The 17,315-nt window shown below is 44.3% G+C and overlaps 1 protein-coding gene across 3 annotated transcripts in view; it reads right to left on the reverse strand.

Moving 5' to 3' along the window:
• Window positions 1–14,550, reverse strand: part of Slc36a1 (solute carrier family 36 member 1) — a 40,920-nt gene extending 26,370 nt beyond the window's left edge. For 2 of the 3 annotated variants that reach the window (XM_048783028.1, XM_048783038.1), the window contains exons 1-5: window positions 10,307–10,442; window positions 6,906–7,050; window positions 1,398–1,488; window positions 578–666; window positions 39–134 (exon numbers count right to left, since the gene is read on the reverse strand). In XM_048783028.1, the coding sequence (XP_048638985.1) occupies window positions 39–134; window positions 578–666; window positions 1,398–1,488; window positions 6,906–7,050; window positions 10,307–10,337 (452 nt within the window). In that variant the 5' untranslated portion in view covers window positions 10,338–10,442. Of the gene's footprint in view, window positions 1–38; window positions 135–577; window positions 667–1,397; window positions 1,489–6,905; window positions 7,051–10,306; window positions 10,443–14,390 lie in introns of those variants that run through there. The other variant, XM_015492707.2, reaches the window with a different exon arrangement.
• Between the last annotated feature and the right edge of the window lie 2,765 nt (window positions 14,551–17,315).

The following is a 17,315-nucleotide window of genomic DNA, read 5'->3' on the forward strand; positions in this document are numbered from 1 at the left end:
GGGGGGGGGGGGGGGGGCGCACAGCTGAAACCAGTTACCTTCCCCAGTGAGCGTGGTTCCGGAGCCAGGAGCTGGGGCTGGATTCTAGACCATACATCACAGTGTCCCCATAGTCCACAAAGGGTTTGTTCAGCCTGGGAGAGGGGAGAGGCAAAGGAAGGGCAGAGCCTAGGGTTAGTCAATGACAGTGATGGCACAACTGGAGCTGCTGAGACCTGAGCCTACTCCCCACCAACCACCCTAAATTAGGCACCACTACAAGTCCTGCGTTTAACGCTTCTAACGATCAGAAGTGTGAAGTCTAGGGGACAGTTACTTAATTCACGGCCACTGGCAGGACCATTTCAATGCAATAAACATTACAAAGCAGATATAATTAGGATGTGGCCTCTGTCCACAGGTAAACCTAACAGATGACAGGGCAAAAAAATAATTACAAAAATAACCAGGGAAGGTGATCCTGCTGGGATAATAGCCTTCACATTCGGCCAGTGTGAAGGTGCGGGCGTTGTCTGCACAAGGGCCTACTTTCAAGATACAAGAACCAAAAATGATTTATGGCTCAGAGGGCTCTCACCTGCGGCAGAAGTGGTGAGCACATTTCACCAGGATACCCATGCAGTGTACGGCCACAATGCCTATCACCAGCAGGCTGAGGGGACCCATCTGGGGGCAGGGGTTACAGGCAAAAGAAGAGAGAAAAGCAGTGAGAATTAGGATTTGCCAATGATGAAAATGCAGCTAAGGCACCTGCCAGGCATAGAACTTCTGGCCCACATATAAGAAATGTGATCGTGGAGACCAGCTCTGGGAGATGGGCAAACCTGAGTACGTCTTCCAGAGAGCTAACCTCCTGGACAAGAATGACTCAAGATAAGCCTGTTCCAAGACTGTTGCAAACCAGCAGAACAAAGGTTCCTGTGACTCCGTGGGAAGAAGAGCTGGGCAAAGGGATGTGAGGGAGGGGAAGCTATCGTTAGCACAACGCCACCTCCAAACAGACAGCACTTAGCTGAACATCTCTGAAACCAGGATGGCTTTGGGTGGACAGTCTAAAGGAGGTGAATCATAAAAAGAAGATGTACGATTCTCTGCAAAAGCCACTTAGTGATGGGGTGGGCTGGGGAACTGTACAGAAAATGGACAGAATCACTAGCTCATTAGTGCATATTATTGATAGAAACAATCTGAATCATTTTAAGTACATCTTCATCACCACAAAGCAAGCCCGGATTAATTCACTGATAACAGTCTAAGAGCCAAGAACAGTGCCTGGCACACAGAAGGCCTTCAATAGATGAATGAATGTCTGAATATTGATTTTTCTCAGCTGAATTTAAAACAACAACAACAACAAAACCTATTTCCTACTTCCTTGCACGGGTGCAGACCCTTACCAAGAGGCCTGCATTTTTCACTGCCAAAGGCAGCCCCAGGAGTCCTGTGCCAATGTTGCCTTTTAACAGGTGGATCAAGGTCTGGAACCATCTGAAGAGGGAAGAAGGTAGACAAGGGAATGTTAACCGTGACGACAGCTGATGCACAACAGATACTGAGCACTGCACTACCTGCCTGCACGCATGATCTCTGACTTCTACAACAATCCTGAAGTTTTATTTTATGGATGAGGAAGCAACTTGCTCAAGGTCACGGACCTAGTAAAGAGTGAGCTGGAATTTCAGCCCAGGCACTCTGACCTCCGAGTACACTCTCTTACAGTTGCTGTAAGCCTCCCCTGACCCTGGCCCTTCAGAACCTCTTCTCTCTCAGGCCATCGGGATGATGGGCTCTCTCTAGGCATGGGTATTGGGGTCTTGTCCTAACCACTGAACTGACCACTGTGAGGACTCCCAATAGGGCAACAGAGCATGACAAAACATAATGATGACAGACAGACACGGGTACAAAAGAATAGAGGAAATAAAAATTGAAACCCAAACCTTGTAACAGAAAGCTTTATGAGACATGAACAGAGTTAAAGTTATATATACCACAGCAGGCTGGAAATCCCCAGCGTACTTTGTATAAAAAGGTTAAAAAAGAAAAAAGGTCAATTGCCATAGTGTCCTAGGATTGGAGGAGCCCTCTTCCAAGAGCCACCTAGTTACCTCTCTGCCTTGATGGCAGATTTCCCCTCCCACGTGTACAGACTGTGCCCCCCTCTCCAGACTGTGATTGAAAAGCCTCCTGTATTTCCTCAGTCATTTTCCACTCAACAAATACCATCTACCACGTATAAAACACTGTATTAACTCAAGTGGTGGAAATAGGTGTCAATCAGGTATGGATCTTAGGCTCCATAATTAGTAATGTCTCAAAGGAAACAGGGGACACATTCATAACCACCTGAGGTGGAAAGAATCTCAAGGAAAGGCCAGAGAGAGAATCCACAGAGAAGGCAGGGAAGGCTTGGTGGGGCCGAATGCCCTGAACCAAACCCGGCAGACAGGCAGGAGGTGTTCGTGGTCACTGCAGAAGAAGATGCTATGGGTGAAGGGCCTGGAAACAAGACCCTAGAGAGAAATGTGGACCGTGTACATGGAACAGTTCACCTTAGGAGTCGCTCGGGTCCAGGTGTGGGCAGGAGTGGGCACGGAGTTCCCCCTTTTTACTACAGGGAATGGGGGACCCATTAGGGACAGACAGAAGAGTTGTCTGGTCTTGGTATTTTAATCCTTTGCTACCTTTATGAAATAGGATAGAAAACAGTTCAAATGAAGTATATTTCTTTGCTCTAAATCACTAGGATTTGACCCCTGGAACCGCTGGGAAATTCTTCTGCACAAATAACTAAATCATTCAAAACTGATGCTTAACATGCAATGTTTCAAACCTTCAATTCTGAAAGCAAATAGCACTTGTTACTCATAAAGGCTATTTATAAGACCCATCTACACCCTTTGGAAAGCAATTCTACTTTAACCTTTCTCCTTTGACATCCGGGAAGAAACTTCTTGATCTTCCAACTCTCCTTAATATTTTTGGGAAGAATCAAGGAAACTGTCTGAGCAGAGGTGAAGTGCTCTCCTGGCCTCACTGAAGCAACAACCTAAGGGCCTCAAGGGTCCAGCTGCATTATCAGCAGCCAGTCACCAGGAGACGATGGGTCTATTAAATTTCTTTCTTGGCAATGTTTAATCCACTAAAGTGCAAAGGTAAATGTTGTACCAAACCTATCTGCCTACCACAGGCCTCCCCAAAATGCCTTTGAGCTGGGAGACCAAGGCCCTCTGGTCCTAGCTCTACTGTCACCTCCACCTGGCAATTCGCTTCCTTTCCCTGGGCTGTTGTTTGAGGAAACTGAACTAGGAAAGATGGTCTCAATGGTTCACTCAGCTGGGATTTCAGGCCAGAGGTCAAAATTACTTCGTTCAATAGGTGACCGCAAGCAGAGATTACCCAGTACCATAGGAATAGCACAAGATCATCACCAGGGGCGACAGGTCTTAGCTACAGGGTGGATTATGTGGGAGAAGGAAGAAGGCTAGGAAATCTCTTGAGGTTCCATTTATGCCCCATCAGTAGTTCTTAACACTTTTTGGTCTCAGGACTTCTTCATTCTCTTCTATATTAAGGACCTTAAATAGCTTTTGCATTATATCTGTTAAGACATATCATATGGGGGCTGGGGTTGTGGCTCAGTGGTAGAGTGCTTGCCTAGCATGTGTGAGGCACTGGGTTCAATTCTCAGCACCACATATAAACAAATAAATAAATAAAGGTCCATCAATAACTAATAAAAATTTAAAAAAATACATATTAAAGTTGAAACAAAAATGTTAAAAATTTTAATTAAAATAAGTTCATTAAATGTGAATAATACATTTTTAAATGAAAAATTAGCTCCAAATGAAAAAGAAGAAAAATGTGAGAAGAATAATATTTTTTTTCTTTTAAAAAATTTCATTAATGTCATTTAACTGAAGATAGCTGGATTTACCTATTTCTACATTCGATCTATTATGATACATTATTTTGGTTGATGTATATAAAGAAAATTTGTTCTGTCTAGATATGTAGTAGGAAAAGAGTATTTTAATAGGCCCTTTAATTAATCTTTCTTTTCACCCTACTCCAAAATGAAACACCTGATAGTTTCTAAGACATTAACTGCAATGTAGAATGTGAACTTTTCATGATCTTTTGCATTCAAATCCATTGGTGATCTTGCTCTTGATGGATCTTATACCCATGTACAATTTGCTAACATCATATTTTCAGCTATTTGGAAGCTATTGGTTTCCTGAGTTATGCAGATCTTCCAAACATTAGCACATTTCTTTATATAACATTGAGAAATCACATTAATAGATTTAACATGACCATTGACTAATATCACTGCTGATAAGGTAAGTTGTCAAGTTCATAGTGTTGGACACAAGGGTTTGTTTCCCTAATTTTGCTTGAAAGCTCAAATTTTATTGTAAGCAAAAAATATTGTTGATTGTTTTGGGGGAGTTGATGAATTCATTTCTTTCATTGTCAAGAAAATGCCAAATACTCAAATCCAAATAACCTATAGTTAGTTGTTCTTTCTAATAAAAATGACGTTCTATGGTGGGGAGAGGGGGAGAACAGCTAGTTCAATTGACAACTCCAACCCTTACTCAAAGGCTTTGCCCTAAGGCAAGTGTCATACTTAGAATGAAGAAGTGGTCCCCCGTGAGCTTTCCATTTTGTCATATAGAGATCCGTGCTGAAGGGTTATAATTTAATGAAATTGGTGATTTGATTGTTTCATCAATGACATTCTTAAGTAAGTGAAACTACAATAACAATTAGTAAGGATTGGCGCCATTGCGTCAACCTGTGCTGAAGCACCTGTGATTTCACCCACCATTGACTAATGATAATCTCCCCTGATGAGATCAGCGGTGATATTAGTCAACGGTCATGTTAAATCATGTTCAAAAGTCAACACAGTGAAGAAGAGGCAAACTGCACCTCAGGCTTATTATGAAGAGGGTTCTGTCCCCTTAGACTTCTTGAAATGGTCTTGAAAATCCCAAAAGGTCTGCAGACCACACCTGTCAAATGGCTGCTCCAGACATCTAGAAAAAAGCCACTTTGAGTGAGCTGGGTTCTCAGTCTGCTAGACTAGGGAAGAAGCACAGAGGTGTGATCAATAGCTGTTAACACTGCTCAATAGGGCAACAAGAAGAAAAATGTGCCCAAGAATGTCAATTGAGGCTTCTGTCAAAAGTCAACAGCTGAAAATACCAAATAATAGGAAACAGTCTCACCAAACACTTCATCATGAAAATGTCTGGGGGTTTTCACTTATACCTACCAATTAGGGAGTTTTAATGAGCTATTAACTTCTAAAAGAGTCAGGTGTGTGCATGAATATATCTGTAGGCTAAGAAGTACATCCATGTACTTTGTTCCTTAGCAAACCAGATAACAGGGTAGGGCAAGGCACAAACAGAAGTGGAATCTAGCTCAAAAATTTGTCCCTAACACTTCCTAAGTACTGGACATTTGGTTGTGTTAACAAGATTCTCCAAATCAACCTAGAAAATATATCTGCCATGTTTCCTACATAAATGTTTGTGTGGATCCTGTGCCCCAGACTGGAAATAAATCAATCTTTCAAGTCCCAGGGGAACACCTTTCCCTGGACCGACTGCAGTGGGACAGTGAAACCTGCCATTACCTACAGATGGGCCTTCCTGATCACCTACCTTGTATCACAATATCAGGGCAGGATGGGAACCTCAGAATCAAGTACATCCCGGAAAATGTCTGGATACAAGCCCGAGGAAGGCATCTTCTGATTTTTTCAATTTCCAAAAAAACAAGGGAAAGTAATTTTGGATTCACTACTAATTATAACCCAATGTGAAATAAAAGAGAGATTCAGCATCTCTAGCAGGCATGCATCAACCTCTGTGTATCTAAGACATATGAGCTCCAATTCTAGGGTTGCTGGCTGGTTAGTTTTGAGTTTCAGAGCCTTCTCTATAAAAGTGAAAAACAAGACCCTACAGGGCAAGTACTGCATAGACAAGTTGAAGCCTGAGAACAAGGAGGAGCAAAAACTGGGAGGGAAGGTACAGAAGAGAAGCTTGGAAGAGGTATTTCACAATAACGAGCGTGACCCACTGGCTGCATGTGGAGTTCCTTCTGCCGGGCAACGCCAGTGGGGGACAAGGTTAAAGGAAAAGAGGAAGGGTGGTCCTTGCTGCTGCCGCCTGTGCTTTAAGCAATCTTTCAATCAGCTAAAACCACAAGCACATGAGAATCTACACAAGCATGTTGGCTGAGAAATAAGCTACCGAACCGAGCACAAATCCTTGTGAGCAGAAACCAGCCAGTGGTGGCGAGGGGCAGGTCACATGGACAGACCATATCCCCTAGATCCTGGCCAGTTCACAAGAGAATATGCCCTGCCCAGGACAGGGTGCAGGCAGAGGGAGCCACCCTAGTGAGGGGTTCCAAGACATGTTTCCACAGTCCCCTTGGGCAGTCATGAGGGACAGCATGACCAACTGCAGGACACAGAGGATCCCTCACAGTCTCACTCAACCCACCAGGGAACACTGGAAGGCTGACAGCTCAGCCTGAAGATAAATGGAAGGTGCAGAGCATGAGGTTCAGGGACCCTGAGAAAGGTCACAGGTCCACTGAGGCTGGGGGTAGCTGGGAAACCTTCGGGAGCCTAAAAGTCTCCTCTGAATTTTTCAACTGAGGTGGTGGTGCCACCCAGCCAGTTTAGCTTCAGAGTGACTTCCTCCATGTTTCCTTACATCTAGGGAAACTGAGGCCCAAAGAGGGCCAAACTCAGCCCAGATGAGCCCTGAGTTTCAGTGGGGAATTGGCTAAAAGGGTGAGAAGAAATGACTCCAAAGGAGACTTAGGAATACGACTCCCGCCCAGGAGGGAAGAGGGTAACAGGGACTTACGTTGTGCTGCTGCTTTCCCCAAAACGCTGGTAGGAGCCAGGGGAGAAGTTGCTCAGGCCTTCCGACGGGCTCTCCTCAGGGCTCACATCCGTGGAGCTGTAGTCGTGGTAGTCTTCGTTCCGAAGCCTCTGGGTGGACATGGTAGCTGCAGGGACAGGGTCAGCATTAGGACCTCCAGCAGTTGGGGATGAAAGCTGCAGGTCTGGGGCAGGCTCTGGGGCAGAAGTAGTCATGGCCACAGCTGTTTACAGGGCCAGCTGCACTATAGATCAAGTACAAGGAGAGTGCCCTGTACCAAGGAAAATGCAAAGGTACAAAGTGCATGGGGCCAGGCTGAGGTCACTCGGCTACTGCTCTGCACCTCCCCAGCAGGTGCTGTGCTCGTGAACTTCTAAATTCATCCCAGTGCACTTGCACCCAGCAGAGGTGAGGCAATGCTTGGGAGGAGTGGGAGATGACGCTGGCAAGCCCCTCCGGGAAGCCTGCCCTGTTCCTTTGCTCTGGATTAACTGCTCCTTCCTCTGAGGACTTCAAAAATGCTTAGATTTATGTGTCTTTCCCAAGAGCAAGCCCTCAGAGGACGGGCATATGAAGAGCTCTCATTGTATCCTCTTTTTCCTTCTCCTGCATTGGAGAATCCTGGTGCATTCAAGAAATCCCCTCAGGATCATCGAGTTCTGCTCAAACTCCCCAACAGGTCAAGAGCCACCAAAGTTCATCTCCTTCTTTCCGTCATGACCTCAGGCCTGTTCTGTACACTGGAGGCTACTCAGTAAGTCTCATCCCTTAAAAGTAGGTCTCTTCTTGCCACCAGTGTGAGTACTGAGCAATGGCAGCTGAAGGCAGCTCAGAAGAAGACCAAGAGTGTGAGGGAGCAGGAGACCTTGATCTTACTTTCAACATCTCCCCTCTGCAATCCTTTACTGGGGCTCAGAAAATAATACCTCAAAGCCTGGTGCTTTTGTGTCTGAGCACCTGAAGACAGACTGGAAGCCCTCAGTCAGAAAGTCTCTGACTTACTCCCACCTTCCTGTCTCCCACCCTGCCTGCTCCCCTGAAGCAAGTCACAGAAGCAGGATTCCTCTTCCCCAAGGTGAGTCCTAAATTCCTGGACCCTTCTCCTGCAAAGTGATGACAAAATCCAGAAAGGCCACTCTGTCCCTTCTCCCTTCTCCTTTGAAGATTTTCAATCCAGAGGATCCATCCATGGATGGAAGGAATTCTACACAGAGAGGTCAAGAAGAATCTGAGCAGACTGGCCTTGCTGGGTTTCCCCTCATCTGTTTCCATGACCTCCGCCCCTTTTGGGTAATCCCATTTCTCCACAGTTGTCTGTGCTCATCAAACTTAAGCATCAAAATGGGCGGATTCCCCTAGGTTCTTGAGCCTTCATTTCTGAAGACTTGTGTGTTACATAAAACTTGGATTAAATAAATGTTATGATTTTCTTGTTAAACTGTCTTATTACAGGAGTGTTGGCCATGACTTTTATGATGGGGAGGGAAAGTATCACACCTTCTCCACTCCTACACCTTCTTCATTTTCGAATTGCTCATGTTTAAAAGACTGTGAAGAAGAAATATTTCCTGTGTGTGCTGATGAAGGACAGTGAGGGTGGACTCCGCTGGGGGCATGGAGGACTCTCCATAACGCTATTCCAGAAAGGAGAAGAGCAAGGGTTTCTCTGCGATTCACAACAGGGAGGCCATCTGGGAGTTGAGGAAGTCCCCAGAATCCTAGTAACTGTCACTAAAAAAAGCCTAGACAGGTCACCCCAACCCATCATCTGACAGAAGAAGAATCAGCACCTTGAAGATGATGGGGGGCTACAGCTAGGAAATAGCAGAGCAGAAAACATCTCCTGATACCCTGCCTGAATCTGGAAATGTCTACTGAATACGGTGCCCACTGCTGTGAGGCAGTATACAAAGAAAAAGAGCCAACTTCCTGCCCTTCAAGAATCTGCAAGTGGTGCACACCTATAATCCCAGTGGTTCCAGAGGCTGAGGCAGGAGTATTGCGAGTTCAAAGCCAGCCTCAGCAAAAGCAAAGCGCTAAGCAACTCAGTGGGACTCTGTCTCTAAATCAAATACAAAACAGGGCTGGGGATGTGGCTCAGTGGTCGAGTGCCCCTGAGTTCAATCCCTAGTACCAAATAAATAAATAAAAGAATCTGCAATCAAATATGGAAAAAAGGTACACTATCATGAAAAATTTCAAGTAAAAATCCTTTACCAGTTGGCAGACTACATACCATGCTGAGCCTGACATGTTATCTCAGAAACCTGGAGACGAGGCAGAATCTCCAGTGGCTATCACAACACTCCATCCATCCCAACATCCAACCCCACCTGCCAGAGGACAGGTCTCTGCAGGTTACAACAGGTCCAGTACCTGAGGACTCTTGAAAACTGGCCCTGAGCATAAGAGTGATCCAGGGGAGATCTCATTTTCTCCCACGAACCCTAATGTGGAAAAGACCCCATGTAATCTTACCAGGAAAATGCTTAACAGAAAACTGGAAAGGGGCTGTTGTTGTCCATTTTCTACTGCTGTAACAAAAATATCGGAGTCTGGATAATTTATAGATAAAAGAGTTTGCAGTTCTTAAAGTCCAAGAGCATCTGCTCAGCTTCAGGTGAGGACCTCTGGTTGCTTTATGCATGGTGAAAAAATGAACCACCAGTGTGTGCATGAGGTAGAGAGGTCACAAGAGAAAGACCAAGGAGAGGTGCCAAGCTTGCTTCTTAACAACCCATCGTCACAGTAACTAACCCACTCCTGTGAAAACTACATTACTCCCTCCATGAAGGTGAAGCCCCAGGACCTAAGTACCTTTTAAAGACTCCATCTCTCAACCATTCCCCAACATGAGTTTTGGTGGGGAAAACCATACTTAAGCCACAGCAGGGCCTGTAAGTCCCAGGGAAGATCCTGTCCAGTTCCATTGTCAGAGTCTCAGCTAAGGAAGGGGATGAATCTATAAAGAATCTTTAACACAAGTAATTGAAAACCTCTGGTTATGCAGGCAAAAGCTAGTAAGTTAGCTCATATGTCAAGAGACCTGGGTTCTAAGCCTGCCTCTCTCACCTGTTTGCTCTGCAATTTTTAACAATTTTCTTTCTCTAGAATCTCAGTTTCCAAATGCAAAAGCAGGGTGGAAGTGTAAGCTGAAATATCTCTTAGCTCCTCCCCATTTCTAATATTCCAGATACCAATGATTGCATTTATGAAAACAACGGCTAATTTCTAGTCTCTTCCAACACACCAAAAGAATCTAAGGAACAGAACCTTTCAAGTAAATCCTGTACAATACTGAGGGCAAAGGGACAGACCACAGGGAGTGCTAAGTTCCCCAATCCCTCCTAACCAACCAGGAAACCATTCTGTTGCATACTTACTTAATACAGATGCTTGAATTATTTCAAACATTGTAAAGAGTCGTCTTTATGTCATATACAAAAACAGAAGCTAGCTGGGCATGATGGTGCATGCCTGTAATTCCAGTGGCTTGGGAGGCTAAGGCAGGAGGATATCCTCCTGCCTTGGCCTCCCAAGCTGCTGGGATTATAGGCATATAGCACCATACCCAGCTTGTAGTGATTTTTAATGTAAAAACAAAAGTCTCTAACTGTGTCAGGATTCAGGAGAATATAACCTGGCCAGCAAAGTGTCCTGTACTATCCAATTTAGTAGGCACTAGTCACAAGTGGCTACCAAGCACTTGAAATACAGTTGGTCAAAATTGAAATGCACAGACAAGGGATTTTAAAAATTTGGTGTAAAAATTATGATATATTTCATGAATTCATAATTTTATACTGATTATATGACATAATAATACGTTGGGATAGAAGGAGTTAAACATGTTTAAAAAAAGAAAAAGAAAGAAAAAAATGCAAAAGAAAAAAAACCCATAGATTTCTGGGCCGCACCTGAATCCACCTGAGCATTTTATTTTTAACCAACTTCCCAGGTGATCCTGGTTACAGGAAGATTTAAATAAAGCACTAAAAAAATTATGATCTTCTTATGATGGGTACACCTCACCTCCTACTAGAGTTTACACATTGATGATATCTGCAAACTAAAAAGTGCTTTCCATTATTTTGAATTGAGGACAAGTCTCACGCTAGGGCAGCCACAGGGCAGTTGCTGACCTCGGAATGCACTGCTGAGCAGGCAAACATGCCCACTTTTTATCTATAATTACAAAGATCACTAAGTATTAGAACCATGTGTGACTTCAAAAAAGACTCTAGTCCAGCTTTCCAGTTAAGAGGTGAGAAAACCAAGGCCCAGAGAGGTTATTCCACAGAGGCCCCAGCTGGCCAAAGATATGGGATTTAAATCCAGCAAACCAGAGTCCCAGGCCAATGTTCTTTCCATCATACCACACATTATCTATCCTTTCTAAAATGTCCAGAACAAAACTGCCCCTGGAAGCTGGGGCAGGGTTAAGTCTGCCAGGGCCATTCTGCATGTTTTTTTTTTAAATATTTTTTAATATTTATTTTTCAGTTTTCGGTGGACACAACATCTTTATTTTATGTGGTGCTGAGGATCGAACCCAGCGCCCCGCGCATGCCAGGCGAGCGCGTTACGGCTTGAGCCACATCTCCAGCCCATTCTGCATGTTTTTAAAAAAGTACTTTTGGAGTCTGAGAGACTCCAAGCCAAATCACTCAAATCATCTATTGCCTTGACTCCCTCATATGAAAGATATTGCTAATATCATCTACGTCATGAATTTGTTATGAAGATACATAGATGTTAGGTAAGTTATCTGGCACAAGAGACCCTTATAATGATAGCATTTGTGATCATTAATATAGAGACATTAGATAAATATAGAGTCATATATTGAGAGTCATAATATAGAGTCATGGATGTGAAATAAGAAAATTCACTATAGAAACTCTCTGGTATTTTCTTCATTTAATGCCCTAAAGAGCTGAGCCAGGTCCCTCTCTTGGTAATAGAGATCCAAGTGTCATGTGGACCTTAGATTTCCGACTTCAAAGAAATGGGAAACACAGAGAAGTCTTTGATGCACTGGCCCTGGGTGTCCAGGCTTCCAAGAGAAATGTATTGGGGCTAGAAGAGGGGACAGCATTAAACACAGCCTCATGTGGTATCTATTCTGGCAAACTCTGAATGCCCCATCTACTGACATCCATACCTATTGAACAGTGGATCACTTTGTCTGTGTGTGTGCTTAACCCAGCAAGCTCTGGCCAAAGGAGGGAGGTGCAGGACCACTCCAGGCCTGTGTTGAGGTAAATGGACTCAATAGTTCTCCTCTGTGAGAAAAAGAAGAGCTGCTCCAGATATTAGTGGTATTAATCAGTAATAACCTTCTGGAATGGGTTATTAGCACCAACCCAGCAAATGCAGAAAGAGAAGACCATTCATTCAGCAAGATTGGGGGAAAGAAGAAATGTATAGTAACCAGCAATAATTCCTTAGCTTCTGACCCTTAAGGAGATGTGAAGCATTTAAAGAATTGGAACCTTCATTGGAGTTGGTTTCGAGAAAACTTCAAAGTACATCCAGGTCAATCCTCCACGCAACACGGTAATTTCATACACAACAAAGCCCTGGGTAATTGCCAGTGGGAATTACCTTCAGTGACAGGGAAATCCATACTCTGTGTTCCAATGAAGGAACTAATTCTTTGAAAGTTTTCATGCTCACCCCAAAACTACTTCTTTGGGCACTTCCATCAACTGGTCCTAACTGTAGATTCTGGAATATCACAAAACAAATAGAATGCCTCTTCCTTACACAGCCTTGGGAACAGACACAGACAGCTCAGAGCATCTGAAGCTGCCATGGAGATGAGGCTACCTGGCTTAAAGAGAAAATAAGGACTCAAGAGCAGCCAATTATAAAGAACAAAAAAGGGGAATGGGGAGGGCAGCAACTGACTACTGTCACCAGAGCAGTCTCTGCTGCCTACAGCCTCCACCCCTAGACAAACAACCTCAAACCCCCAATGCAGGAAGGAGCCTCTTGTTGACCTCCAGAAAACCTGTAAAGAAAACTGTTCTTGTACATACAAGTTAATTACTGTAAATAAGGCTCTAGACAAGAGTCAAGAGAGGGCTCTGATCAGGAGCAAGACAGTTAAAATCATTTTTAATCCGTCATCATTTAGCCTAGACAATACAGAGACAGGAAAATAGAGGAGAATTTCATGGTAATGTAGAAATAAGTACAGGAAACTGTTGCCTGGACAACTGGACTGTCTTGTTGAAAGGTGATGCTTGAAGCATAGAGGGAGGAAAAAATATCTCTGAGTAAAAAACAAACAGACCTAGATGCAGCGAATGTTAGAGCAGAAGAGACCCTTAGGGATTAAACCCGATCATCACACAGACTGAGAAACCTAAACCCGGGAGAGATGGTTGTCACCTAAGGTGGCAGAGTTTAAGTGGCAGAGCTAAAACAAAATTTCCTGATTCTGCTATCTCAGTTCTTTTCAGTACATGATTCTGCTATCATATTTCAACAAGCCCCAAATAACAGCAAACATCCATTCAGATAGCGTCTTCCCCAAATCTGACAAGTTACAGAAAAATAAAGCAGAGGTCGTTCCATTCTTCAAATTAATACCAGGAATCTCCTCTGCCTCACCTGAGCCATGTATTCTCCCAGGGGGCAAACTCCGATTCTTATTTTGATATGACTTACATGAAATTTGCAGGACGGTTGGAAACCAAGCCTACACAGTGATGAGTTTGCAGAAAAACCGTGAACAAACGGAACCACGCCCAGAGCCAATCCAACCCTAGCGATGGAGAATACAGAGCTAAACAAGCAGAGGACTAAAGGAGAAAGAAAGTGGAAAGGGTGTCTTTTCTCACACCGTTTCCCGCAGGAGGCGGTGTAGTCGAAGTCCACAGCTGCTGGAGCTCAGGGACACTTGGAGTCTAGTGGCAGGTCTGGGACTAACTCACTGGGTGACCTTAAGCAAGCCCCTACTCCTTTCTGGGGCTCGGTTTTCCTACGGTCCGAGGAGGCGGTTGCACTAGATGACTTCCCTGGGTCTTGCAGGTCTGGTACTGTGTGACCCAAAGCCCCATTATCAGCAAGTCCGGGACACAGCGAGGGAGACTCGCCCCAGATAGCACACCGCTTTGGGAAGCGTGGACAAAGCCAACAGCCCGAAGCCCGAGACGGTCGTTTGAGTAACCTTTTCCGTCTCCGGACTTCGGTTCCACCTGTCATACAGGGCGGAGACCCCCAGCCCCACGAGGTCCAGGGAGAGAGCACGAGGAACAAGGGGTGGCCACTCCGCCTCATGCGGGAGGGCTACCCGCATCACACCGCCGCGGGGGGCCAAGAGCCTCGGACCCACAGCCCGGGCGGTTCCAGCCCCTGACCTAGAGCATCTGCTAAGCCGGACCGCAGGAAGGCAAGATGGGCCCTGCGGAAAGCAGTGACAGCAGCCAGAAAGAGCAGGTCAGCGCAGGCACTCACCGCTTGGAATCCGGCTCCGGCCCTAGCTCCAGCTCGGGCTCCGGCTCGGGCTCCAGCTTCGGCACAGCCCACCCTTCTTTGCCTCAGCGTGGAGCCCTAGCCATCCTTTTCTGCAGCCCCGGCAGCTGCTTCCGGGCCCTGTCACGTGATGTAGGCGCCAGAGCCCCAGGCTCAGGTCACGTGACACTGGGCTCGGCCCCTGTTCTCCAGAGTCTGCTCAGCAGCACCACCTGACGACCAATTTCTGCAACTGCAAGAACGACCGCGTTCCTTGAGCTTGGAGGGGTGGGACTAGGAGTGGACCTAAGAGGGACATTGATCTAGAGGGGAGCGGAAGAGCACTGTTGTGGACTTGTGCAATAATTCCAATTTTAGACTTTCTATCTTGTCTGTAACACATCTCAATGAGCATGTATTGCTTTTATAGTAAGGAATACACATCTTTAAAAAAAAAACCCATCTCATCCTGTTACAAGAAACAAACCCTCATCTGTGATTGCTACTGAAATGAGACTGTGGGGTAGGCCAACACTATCTTTCAATATATTTTAAAATGTTTAATTTAAAAATCGGTTGGCCTGGCGCGATGGCACACAGCTCCAGGGGCTGAGGCAAGAGGATCACGAGTTCCAAGCCAGCCTCAGCAATTTAGCAAGGTGCCAAGCAACTCAGTGAGATCCTTTCTCTAAATAAAATACATATTAGAACTGGGAATGTGGCTCGGTGGTCAAGTGCCCCTGAATTCAATCCCTCTTATGTATGTATGTATGTATGTATGTGTGTATGTATGAATAAATAAATAAAATGCAACATTTCAGTGTGCTTAAGATGTATGGATTATATAGGCTTCTCCTCTTTCCTCTTTGCACATTTTTCCTTTAAAATTTTTGTCACAATAGGCTGTAGTTGTGGTTCAGTGGTAGAGCGCTTGCCTAGTGTGTATGAGACACTGGGTTGGATCCTCAGCACCACATAAAAATAAAGAAATAGAATAAAGGTATTGGTCCATCTACAACTAAAAAAACCTTTTTTTTAACTATGTCACCAACAGTCTTTAATTCACAAGACACAAAATTATTATTTCATTATAAAGTGAACAATTCATCAAGAAGTCATTACAATTATATATTATACACGTACGTAATGCATGTATAACAATTATATATGTGTGTCATATGTCTCTCTCTCTCTCTCTCTATATATATATATATATACATATATATATATACAGCAAATATCCATGGACACAAAGGGATAAATTGTCTGCATTATAATTATCGTAGAAGACTCCAATACCCAACTTTTATCAATGAATAGAACCATCAAACAGAAAATTAATAAGAAAATACTGGACTAGTGCTTCAGACCAAATGAAGAGAACAGTGATACAACTTTTTTATAAAACTGAGGGGATATATTTTATTGTTTGTATAGACATAAATTCTGGAAAAATATACAAGAAAAAAATGCAAAATCAATTATCTGGTCTCACCCAATGCTACTTCTCACCTGTATCTCCTTCACTTTCATTAACAAGATGACTAACTGGAGAGTTTAATAAGTACTCTTAGAAGCCTTGATGCATGTTAAAAACAATCTCCTGCTATAGCTATACTATTGGAAGCTGCCTTACGGTACACCTGCTGTGGTAAAGAGTCATCTCAGAGTTGGGCTCCAGATCAACAGAATCAGCATCACCTGGGCATTTTAGAAATACAAATTCCAGAGCCACATTCCATACCTACCACATCAGAACCCCCAGGAGTGCAGCTTGCAATCTGCATTAACCAGGAGATTCTGATTGCTCTGGATTCTGATAGCCCCTGCCCTAAGGGCTCCTACTTCAGCCATGGACCCACAGGCTATGTATTAGTCCAGTACCTGAGGGTGTGTGGTAGAGGGTAACTAGAAGGCCTTTCTCCATCACTTCCTGGCTGGGTGGCCTGGACAAGCCTTTTGATTTCCTTTCAGTTTCCTCTCCTGGAAAGTGAGGTTGAAAACCCTACTTGATCCTGCTTCCCTCTCTGGTTCGTTGACAAATTTAACATTTGGCACCTAAATGTTAAATGCATATCCCCAAGGATATGCTAGAGAGATATACAGATAATTAATCTTTTTGTGCCTAACAGTGAGGGATTTAGTCTCTGTTCTTACCACCCCACCCATCCAACCCTCAAGGGTAGTGGGTCCTCAGATGTCATATGAACCCTGCTCAGTGTCCCTTCTCCCTCTTTTTTAAAGACCCCTTGGGTCCTTACCCCATCTTCCAGTACATTCTGTGACTGATGGCACCCCTGTTCCATCCCACCCTGCTGGGAGCACTGCCCTCTAAAGCTGCTTCCTGCTCTGAAGTTCTAAGGTTTTGTGTCTTACAAGGTTTTAGGATCCACACCAAGTCTTCTTGGTTATTAACTGATTTGTCATGCCAGCCCTATGAGCTATGTAGCAGATATGGTTGGTGGCCCTTCCTGTACTCCCTTTACCAAAGCAGGGTCCTCCCAGACTGGAGGCCACGAATGAATATTGCCTGCTGTATTGTAAACAGTGCTACTCTGCTAGTGACATAAAGCAGCCACTTTGGGATACAGAAAGACCCATACCCTTTTGTCAGTATCTGGAGAGCAAATGCTATTGTTCATACTCATGGAATTTCTGTGGGTGGTTTGGGTAATTATTTGCTATAGTGTAAACATTCATCATTGTTATAATTTAAAATAGTTGATAAGCTATAGAGACATAATTTAAGAAATCATTAAGCAGTCCACATGATGAAAAGTGAATTTGAAAAAATCTTAGTGGAAATAAGAAAAGATTAAATTGCTATGTTACAAAGAAGACCAGACACAACCAGGAAATTACATACTAGTGATGTAGGAGAGAGTATCTTGTAAAGCAAATGAGCAAAGGAGTTGAAGACTGAAAAGC

The sequence above is a fragment of the Marmota marmota genome, unplaced genomic scaffold (genome assembly GCF_001458135.2).
Source record: "Marmota marmota marmota unplaced genomic scaffold, marMar, whole genome shotgun sequence".
Lineage (NCBI taxonomy): Eukaryota > Metazoa > Chordata > Mammalia > Rodentia > Sciuridae > Marmota > Marmota marmota.